Source organism: Neoarius graeffei, chromosome 19 (assembly GCF_027579695.1).
Source record: "Neoarius graeffei isolate fNeoGra1 chromosome 19, fNeoGra1.pri, whole genome shotgun sequence".
Lineage (NCBI taxonomy): Eukaryota > Metazoa > Chordata > Actinopteri > Siluriformes > Ariidae > Neoarius > Neoarius graeffei.
In genome coordinates this window covers 46,338,361-46,349,289 of record NC_083587.1, presented here as the reverse complement: position 1 = coordinate 46,349,289, position 10,929 = coordinate 46,338,361, and the positions used below count along the sequence as shown (strand labels likewise).

Sequence of the window (10,929 nt, the reverse complement as noted above, 5' to 3'; positions counted from 1 at the left end):
TGCTGGACATGACCAAAACATATGCCCAGTAGTAGCTCTGCCCTGTTGATATCTCAGACAATTTGGGTCAGTATCTGGATAAATGGCAGCCAACCGATCCCTAGAGAGATGTACCGGTAGCCTGTGTAGGATCTTAAATTGTATCAGACTATGTCTGAGGCACAGAGATGATGTATGAATGAAATCTAGGCTTCCCTCCCAGGTCTGCGCTGAAATTTGGACACCAAGGTCCTGTTCCCAGGCACATCTAGTCTTCTCTGTTGAAGGCATACTGAAATTAAGAATGACGTTGTATACAAAAGAAATATTGCCCTTAAGCGTTGGATCTCGCCCCAGTATTCTGTCAAGCAAATCATTATCAGATAAATGTGGGAATGGATAGTGTTCTCTGGCAAAACTACGTGCCTGTAGATATCTGAAGAAGTGAGCCTGAAGTAATGTGAAATTTTTACATAGAGTCTCAAATGAAATGAAGGTGTTGCTTATAAATAAGTCTTTGAAAAATACTATGCCTCTATCATACCAAGAGTGAAAAGCTGAATTGAATTGTGCAGCAGGGAAAATATCATTATGGATCAAGGGCATAAAGCTGCTTGTGTGAGTAAGATTAAAAAGTGTTTCCTGAATTGACGCCATATTCTGAGAGAATGTTTTGTCACAGGGTTGGGAAAAAAAAAAAAAAGAGTAGTTCGATTTTTTAGAAAAAAAGTACAAAGGCTAGGTATTGGTGAAAAGGAGGAATGAATTTCAACTTCCATAGCAACCCAAGTAGGGCTTTGCCCTGATCTAAATGATGTAATCCAATAGGATAATTTAGAGAGATTGGCTCCCCAATAATATAACATGAAGTTGGGAAGTCCAAGTCCACCAACTGATTTAAGCATCTCTAAAATAGACCTTCTTACTCTCGGGACAGATTTGTTTCAAATAAATGAGGAAATATGTGAATTCAGATCTTTAAAAAAAAAGGACATGGGGAGAAACAGTGGTAGCATTTGAAAAACATACAAAAATTGAGGAAGAACTGTCATTTTCACAGTATTAACACGGCCTGCAAGAGAAATGGGTAAAGCAGACCACCGCTTCAGGTTAAGTTTCATATTTTCAAGGAGTTTTTTGAAGTTAGCCTCATATAAATTTTTGTAAGAGCGTGTGACAACAATACCAAGGTATGTGAAGGATTCTCTGTCTAATCTATAATTAAGGTTATGCGCCAAACAATTAATGGGAAAAATGACACTTTTGGAAAAATTCAGTTTGTAACCAGATAACCTTTTAATATCATTTAGTATATGCCTTTTTGGCATCTAGGGAAAGAAGAACTTCTGGTGTATCTAAGGAATGATTAGAGTAAAGTATGCTGAGAAGACACCGCATGTTGAAAAAGGATTGCCTACCAGGTACGAAACCCGTTTGATCAGGAGAAATGAGATCAGAAATTATAGATTCCAGTCGGTATGCCAAGACTTTAGTAAGGATTTTGTAGTCATAGCAGAGGAGGCTTGCTATGGAAGTAAGGAAGTTGTAGGGTTAGAGAGATACAAGAGCAAATCATCAGCGTAGAGTGAGACCTTGTGAGCAAAGCCACCCCTGACAATGCCAGGCACTTTATCATCAGCTCTGAGTGCTATCGCCAGGAGGTTCAATTGCTAAGTTAAATAAGAAAGGTGATAAACAGCAGCCCTGTCTCACCCCACGCTGAAGAAAAAAGAAATTCTAATTTATGAAGTTTGTGTGCACAGCTGCCTGTGGAGTACTGTAAATTAGGCTTATCCATGTAAGAAATGTTGGGCCAAAACCAAATCTATTAAAGCACCTCAAAGAGGAATGACCATTCAATGCGGTCAAAAGCCTTTTCGGCATCTAGGGAAAGAAGAACTTCTGGTGTATCTAAGGAATGATTAAAGTATGCTGAGAAGATGCCGCATGTTGAAAAAGGATTGCCTACCAGGTATGAAACCCGTTTGATCAGGAGAAATGAGATCAGAAATTATAGATTCCAGTCGGCGTGCCAAGACTTTAGTAAGGATTTTGTAGTCATAGCAAAGGAGGCTTATTGGATGGTATCCACTGCATTCTAGGGGGTCTTTTCCCTTCTTTAGTAGGACTGTTTATAATAGCCTGATTCATTGTTTCTGGCATTCTCTTTTGGGATAAGACGTCTGTGTATAGAAGACAGAGAATAGGTGATAATTTGTTGGAAAAAGCTTGGTAACATTCAATAGGATCTGAGTGACTTTGACAAGGGCCAAATTGTGATTGCTAGATGACTGGGTCTGAGCATCTCCAAAATGGCACATCTTGTGGGGTGTAGTGGTTTGTACCGAACAAAAGTGGTCCAAGGATCCAAAGGACAACCAGCAATCCAACAACAGGGTCATGGGCGTCCAAGGCTCATTGATGTGCAGGGGGCATGAAGGCTAGCCCATATTATGGTCCAATCCCACAGAAGAGAAGAAAACTTTATTCGTCACATGCACACTTCAAGCACAGTGAAATTCATCCTCCGCATTTAACCCATCTGAAGTAGTAAACACACGCGCACACACCCAGAGCAGTGGCCAGCCCAGAGCACCCGGGGAGCAGTCAGGGGTTCAGTACCTTGCTCAAGGGCACCTCAGCCCAAGGCTGCCCCTGCAGCACAAACTGCTAAAACAGTTCATGTGGACACCTTTCTGTTTTAGCCTCCATTTTTCAGGCTGCTGATTTAGTAGTGACATTTTCTGGTGCGGGCGGCACGGTGGTGTAGTGGTTAGCGCTGTCGCCTCACAGCAAGAAGGTCCTGGGTTCGAGCCCCGGGGCCGGCGAGGGCCTTTCTGTGCGGAGTTTGCATGTTCTCCCATGTCCGCGTGGGTTTCCTCCGGGTGCTCCGGTTTCCCCCACAGTCCAAAGACATGCAGGTTAGGTTAACTGGTGACTCTAAATTGACTGTAGGTGTGAATGGTTGTCTGTGTCTATGTGTCAGCCCTGTGATGACCTGGCGACTTGTCCAGGGTGTACCCCGCCTTTCGCCCGTAGTCAGCTGGGATAGGCTCCAGCTTGCCTGCGACCCTGTAGAACAGGATAAAGCGGCTAGAGATAATGAGATGAGATTTTCTGGTGCATGAGTGATAGGAATTTCGATTATTTTTACCGAGTCGGATTACTCGACTCTGCTCACCAATGAGAGCCAACTCTTTGAGGTCCCAGATGATTCACTACTTTTCTTTTTAACTTCAAAAATAATCAGTGATTATTGTTCTTTGCCTGACTGACATTATTTTGCATTGTGTTTTATTAAATGTGTTCGGTAACTCAGCAGTGAAAATACAGTAAGGATTCCAGCATTAATGCCACTGTGCCTGCTAGGTTTGTACTTCATTAAGAAGAATCATTTTGTCTCCACTAATACACTGTCTACATGCGAGTTGATTATCAGAGTTCACTCAAAAGAGCCGGATCAAAAAGTCGACTCGGTTGACGGTATGACATGCAAATTAAAGTCAAACAAAACCCAAAAATAAACAAACACTGTTTGCCAATCATGGCAAGTGCCCTGATGTGCCCTCTGCACATTTAAATTAAAAATAAAAATTTTATAACAATTTATCCATTTTAAAAAGTTATGATATTGTTAAAAATAGGCTTACATAGACACAGCCATTTTCGCTGAAACCGGATATTGGCCTGTGACATAACTGGAACACTACTACACCGTTTCCCTTAGTAACACAGAGCCATCAAATAAAGGCTTCTAACTCTTAAAAAAAAAAAATCCCCAGGCACTACTGCTCACTCTTGCTCACTCACGTGCTCTCTCTCTCTGTGCATGTTTTCACTGCTTTAGATGGGTTAAATACAGAGAAAGAACCTCACTGTGTTGTAATGTGACAAATTAAAAGGCTTCCAATTCTAAAAATCTAATCAGAAATTATGTAACCATGTGATTTTTACTGGCAACAAAATACGTGAATTCAACAGACTTCACTTTTATGAAGTTTAAATCTCACTCAGCTAGATAACATACACAGTACTGACATACTAGTAAACAACCCTGTTGCCATAGCAACGTGATTCCTGCTGTCTAAAAAGATCGATTTTCTCAGTGAATAAAAACAAATAAAAAGCATGTAATATAAAAATACAAGGAAAATTTTTTTTGGGGAAAAAAAACAAAAACAAACCCACCAACCAACCAACCCAACACTGAGTAGCCTGCAATGAAGTGTTTATAGGCAGCAAAAGGCTCCCAAAGGCTGTGTATGTATTTGCTCACTGTTTACTTTTGTGTGTGTGTGTGTGTGTGTGTGTTTTCACTGCTTCAGTGATCAGGCTTATTTTCACACCCAAACACTTGACCATCTTCATGGTTGTTTACAACAATTTAGAAGCAATGTATATCCACTAGATCTCACCCTCAGTAAGTCACGTGGCATGTAAGTGACCTCACAATCTCCGATGCTCTCGAGGAACTTGCACTTAGAACGCGATATTTGAACCTCAGAGCACCGCACAGGGACATTGTTTTTCTTTAAAAATAAAACCTGTACACAGTCTACAGGTACAAATATGAACAAGTGACCACTCAAACGTCTCGTATGGATATTATGTCAGCATAAACGAGTTTATTTTGGGTTTTTGTTAAACTTTAAGAGTGATGTGTCATTTGTAAGAGAGTCAGTTCTTTTTGCTGAACGTTGAGAACCGAATCCCGTATGAGTCTTTTTCCTCTTTTGCTGCACATCTTAAATTTCCTCGCTAAATATATTCAAATTTTCAGCAAATGGTGAAAAAGGGCACCAAAATATTAGTGAATATGTATCTGTGACAGCACACGTGATGGATTGTTTATTGTTAACACGAAAGTAGAATGCGAGGTCATTAAAAAAAAATGTCGCTAATAGATCTGGTTTCCGAGATAAGAGTTGTTGGGGAATTGAAAGAGTCGGCTCTTATTAGTGAGTCGAGTCAAGTGATCTGACTCCATGAAGAGCTGAAATTCCCATCAGTACAAGCTAAAAGGGCAAAAGAGTCGGCTCTTATTAGCGAGTCGAGTGATCCGACTCCCTGAAAAGAGCCGAAATTCCCATCAGCACAAGCTAAAAGGGCAAAAGAGTCGGCTCTTATTAGATTAGATCAGATAAAACTTTATTGATCCCTTTGGGCAGGTTCCCTCAGGGAAATTAACATTCCAGCAGCATCATTCCAGATAAACAGAGAAAAGAAATAGAGAAAACTTCTAGATAAATTAAAATAAATTAAGTATTTGCATATACAAATATATAAAAAGAATAAGATATGGGGAAGAGAGGAAGGGGGGGGTCGGCGGTAGGAGAGATATTGCACTTTATATTGCACATTATCTGGTATTGCTTATTGTTAGGCTAGGCTACTGCTCCTTCCCGTCCTCTGTTACCCCTCCTCCCCCCCCAGAGAGGAGTTGTACAGTCTGATGGCGTGAGGGACAAAGGAGTTTTTGAGTCTGTTCGGCCTGCACTTGGGAAGGAGCATTCTGTCACTGAACAGGCTCCTCTGGTTGCTGATGACGGTGTGCAGAGAGTGACTGGCATCATCCATGATGTTCAATAGTTTGCCCATAGACCTCTTCTCTGCCACCGTCACCAGAGAGTCCAGCTTCATGCCGACCACAGAGCCGGCCCGCCTGATCAGTTTGTCCAGCCTGGATGTGTCCTTCTTGGATGTGCTGCCCCCCCAGCACACCACGGTGTAAAACAGGACACTGGCGACCACTGACTGATGGAACATCCACAGGAGTTTCCTGCAGATGTTAAAGGACCGCAGCCTCCTAAGGAAGTATAGCCTGCTCTGTCCCTTCCTGTATAAGTGTTTGGTGTTGCAAGTCCAGTCCAGCTTGCTGTCCAGCCACAGCCCGAGGTACTTGTAGGAATCCACAGCCTCCACCTCGACTCCCTCGATCAGAACTGGTCGTGACCTTGGTCTGGACCTCCCAAAGTCAATGACCAGCTCCTTGGTCTTCGAGGTGTTGAGCTGCAGATGGTTCCTGTTGCACCACACAGCAAAGTCCCTCACCAGGCTCCTATACTCCTCCTCTCTGTCGTCACTGATACATCCAACGCTGGCTGTGTCATCGGCAAACTTCTGAATGTGACACAGCTACGAGTTGTAGCAGAAGTCCACGGTGTACAGGGTGAAGAGAAGAGGGGCCAGCACCATGCCCTGGGGTGCTCCGGTGCTGCTAATCACAGTGTCAGACATGATGTCCTTCAGCCTGACGTACTGGGGCCTGTCAGTGAGGTAGCTGGAGATCCAGGTGACCAGGCAGGAGCCCACTTGCAACCTGTTCAGTTTGTCCTGAAGCAATAGGGGATGGATGGTGTTGAAGGCACTCGAGAAGTCCAAGAAGAGGATCCTCACTGTGCCATTTCCCTTATCTAGATGCGAGTGGGCTCGGTGTAGCAGGTAGAGGATGGCATCTTCCACACCAACACCTGCCCGGTACACAAACTGCAGACAGTCCTGGGCACGTTGTACCTGGGGTTTGAGGAAGCTGAGGAAGAGCCGCTCCAACATCTTCATCAGATGTGAAGTGAGTGCCACCGGTCGGAAGTCATTCAGCTCGCTGGGCTGATTCTTTTTGGGAACTGGAACAATACATGACGTCTTCCAGAGGGTGGGCACTCTCCCCAGCTGCAGGCTAAGGTTGAAGATGCGTTGGAGTGGTTCACCCAGTTCAGCAGCACAGGTCTTCAGTAGTCAGGGACACACCTTGTCCAGGCCTGCTGCTTTCCTGGGGTGAAGCTTCCTCAGTTGACCTCTGACCTGGTCTGCAGTAATGCATGGGGGAGTCTGTGTTGAGGTGGGGGAGGAGGGGGCTGCTGTGATTACTGGGGGGAGGTGTGTTGAGGGAAGAAGGACAGATGGCTGCAGTGAGGGAGAGGGTGGGGGGCACGTGGGCTGGTTGAACCGATTGGAAAAAAAAAAAAAAGTCAGTCAGTCATTCAACTCATTCGCCCTCTCCACAGTCAGTCATTCAACTCATTCGCCCTCTCCACTGTGAGTCGAGTCAAGTGATCCGACTCCCTGAAAAGAGCCGAAATTCCCATCAGTACAAGCTAAAAGGGCAAGAGTCGGCACTTTTTAGGGAGTCGAGTCAAATGATCCGACTCCATGAAGAGCCGAAATTCCCATCAGCACAAGCTAAAAGGGCAAAAGAGTCGGTTCTTATTAGCGAGTCGAGTCAAGTGAGCCGACTCCATGAAAAGAGCCGAAATTCCCATCAGCACAAGCTAAAAGGGCAAAAGAGTCGGCTCTTATTAGCGAGTCGAGTCAAGTGAGCCGACTCCATGAAAAGAGCCGAAATTACCATCAGCACAAGCTAAAAGGGCGAAAGAGTCGTCTCTTATTAGCGAGTCGAGTCAAGTGAGCCGACTCCATGAAAAGAGCCGAAATTCCCATCAGCACAAGCTAAAAGGGCAAAAGAGTCGGCTCTTATTAGCGAGTCGAGTCAAGTGATCCGACTCCATGAAAAGAGCCGAAATTCCCATCAGCACAAGCTAAAAGGGCAAAAGAGTCGGCTCTTATTAGCGAGTCGAGTCAAGTGAGCCGACTCCATGAAAAGAGCCGAAATTCCCATCAGCACAAGCTAAAAGGGCAAAAGAGTCGGCTCTTATTAGCGAGTCGAGTCAAGTGAGCCGACTCCATGAAAAGAGCCGAAATTCCCATCAGGAGTACAATTGAAGCTAGTACTACATTACCCAGTGTGCTCGGAACACGCTACGTCACATTTCCCCAACATCCGCAATTCCTCGTGTGCCTCGGAGAGCAGCGCAGTGAACATGGCAGAAGCGGAGGGTCCGGGTCTGGACGAGGGTCCGGACGGGGATCCGGTGACTCCCGCGACTCGCGCTCCCCGGGTGTCGTTTGGGGAGTCGGTGCAGCCCACAGTCGGTGTAGTCGGTCACCTTCTGGGTCAGCAGCCTTCTCTGAAGTTTGACAAGAACATCAAGCAGGCCTTCTACAACACGGGCGCCATGATCTTCGTAGCGATCTGCTGCGGCGCCGCGGTTCTGGTGTACTTCATCCTCGAGGCGTTCCTCCGGCCGCTGCTCTGGGCCGTGCTCTGCGGAACCTTCCTGCACCCCTTCAAGCATTCTCTGGCGCGCGTGGGGCGCTCGTGGCTCAGCGGGCTCCGGGCCAGCGGCACGCCCATCGTGCTGGGGACCCTGCTCGTGCCGGTCCACTGTGTGAACCACGGTGTCGAGACTCTGGGCGCTTTACTGCTCGAGCGCCTCAAGGTGCTGCTGCTGATCGGTGCCGGTGCGCCGCTGCTCTACTTCCTCTACCTGTCCTGGAGCGTCATCGGCATGCAGGCTGTGCTCGAACACCTGTGTGACGTCATATGCCACGTGCTCGACTGTTTCAGCGCCTTGTGGGTGAGTGAGAGACCGTGACACGCCCCTTTTATCAGGGGTCCTGCCGGAATGCCCATTGATAGAGCTCCAGAACAGTATGAATCATCTCATTATCTCTAGCCGCTTTATCCTTCTACAGGGTCGCAGGCAAGCTGGAGCCTATCCCAACTGACTACGGGCGAAAGGTGGGGTACACCCTGGACAAGTCGCCAGGTCATCACAGGGCTGACACATAGACACAGACAACCATTCACACTCACATTCACACCTACGGTCAATTTAGAGTCACCAGTTAACCTAACCTGCATGTCTTTGGACTGTGGGGGAAACCGGAGCACCCGGAGGAAACCCACGCGGACACGGGGAGAACATGCAAACTCCACACAGAAAAGCCCTCACCGGCCACGGGTCTCGAACCCGGACCTTCTTGCTGTGAGGTGACAGTGCTAACCACTACACCACCGTGCCGCCCCCAGTGTGAATCACTGACCACTTTATCACATGCTCATTTGTGCAGTTATCCAATCAACCAACCATGAGATGAACACACAGAATCATGCAAATACAGGTCAAGTTACTGTTAAAAAAAATAGATGATGCTATTCCAGTCTTCATCTGGCCTGAGTTTCCCCAAAAGCATCGTAGCACAAAGATCATCGTTAAATGGTAGAGCGAGCAGCACAATGAACGCTCTCTCTCCTAGTTAAGATGCTCTTGGCGTTAAGAGGCTTTTGGGAAGCCCACCCCACCCCGTCCAGTTTCAGTGAGCTTGTGACTAGTCTCCTGTTGGAATGGAACCTGATGTGGTCTTCTGCTGTTGTAGCCTGTTTATCTCAACATTCAATGAGATGCTTTTCTGCTCACCATGGTTGTAAAGAGTGGTTATGCTGATTTACCAGAGCCTTCCTGTCTGTACTAGCCATTCTTGTCTGACCTTTATCATCAACAGGGCAGAACTGCTGCTCCTTTAAAGTGCATATCACGGGTAAATTCAGGAGCAAGATCAGTGTAATTCTCCTATTTTATATTAAACTTTGGTCAAATATCATCTGTAACATTCTCTGCGATTTTTCTACCTTGCGCAATACCAGAAAAATTCAGTTGAAATCAAGCCATTTGAGGCGAATTGGTCCGCCTCTGAAAAAAACTTGGCATTTGAATTTCCCGGGAAACATTTGGCCCTTTTCCACTACCCTTTTTCGGCTCACTTCAGCTCACTTCAGCCCGTCACGGCTCGCGTTTCGACTATCTAAGAACAGCACGACCCAGCTCGCTTCAGCCCTGCTTAGCCCCTAAAACTCGCACGGTTTTGGAGTCGGGCTGAAGCGAGCCAAACCGAGCTGAGTGAGGCTAGGGGCGTGAGGAGACACTCCCCTGTGCACTGATTGGTGAGGAGGAGTGTCCTCACATGCCCACACACGCCCCGCGAGCACGCTGGGATCTGTAAACACCGTAAACCCGGAAGAAGAATAATTACGAATTACGAGAATTTCTGAAGCCTTATGCGCCTCGCCTCATCTATACGCTCTTGCCAGTATCTGTTGGCGTTGTCGGTGACAACAAGCCACAGCACCAAGACCAGCAACACTAACGACTCCATGTCCTCCATGTTTATTGTTTACTCTCCGGGTCGTGAGACTGCCGCTTAAAAGATCACTGATGTCACTGTTTGCGCCACCTAACGACATCACGTGACGTCCACCCACTTTCGCTAACTCCACCCAATGTGTCCACCCACTTCCAGCCAGCACGGTTCAGCGCGGTTGTAGTCGAAATGCAACTCCAACAGCCCCGCTCAGCTCGACTCAGCCCGGCTCAGCACGGCACGGCTCGGCTCAGCCCAACTCAGCTGCGTTGGTAGTGGAAAAGCGGCATTTGATTTTCGTGACATCATCTGCGGGATGCCTCCTTCTGAATCCTACATCAGCGCTGGTTTGTTTATGAGGAAACAACCTGGTGGTTTTCTGCAAATTTCTTCAATGTTATCACATAATTATTAAAATGGTTAACAGATGTATCGTAGGAGGGTGTAGCAACACCACTCTTGATGGGATTAGTACTCATCATTTTCCAAAAGACCGGACAATGAGAGAGAAATGGGAGCGCTTGGTCTACACAGGCTGTGCACTGAAACCGTGCAAGCTCTCTCAGCCTGCTGGCGCTTCCACAGGTGACGTCACGAATCTGGCTCCAGACTCCCTTGGGATTTTTCCAGATGCGTTTTGTCATTTTATTTTTTTCTGCTGTAGACAGATGGCCTTGTGCAAAATTACCCTTCTGGAGGAGTGTGTAAAGGAACATACTTTGATATAAAAAAAACAAAATTGGTCCAGGATATGCCCTTTAATGTTTTCTTACTTTTCTGTGTAAACCCTATAGACTGGTATGTCAGTTCTAGATCAGTATCAGGGTTCTGCAATCTTCTGTGAGCCTTAACCACTGAACCAGCTCCATAAATCATAATATTGAAAACTCAAGTCTAATTTCAGGTAGCCCATGAGTCTTAAACCTCTTCAAATCTTCACTGGATCACATCTGAGAATTCTGTATTGGAAGA

At 46.2% G+C, this 10,929-nt stretch overlaps 1 protein-coding gene across 2 annotated transcripts in view; it reads left to right on the top strand.

Annotated features, from left to right (window-relative positions):
- The first annotated feature begins 7,740 nt into the window (after nt 1–7,740).
- tmem245 (transmembrane protein 245) overlaps nt 7,741–10,929 on the top strand; it is a 53,528-nt gene continuing 50,339 nt past the window's right edge. For both annotated transcript variants that reach the window (XM_060900170.1, XM_060900169.1), the window contains exon 1: nt 7,741–8,393. In XM_060900170.1, the coding sequence (XP_060756153.1) occupies nt 7,797–8,393 (597 nt within the window). In that variant the 5' untranslated portion in view covers nt 7,741–7,796. The remainder of the gene's footprint in view (nt 8,394–10,929) is intronic.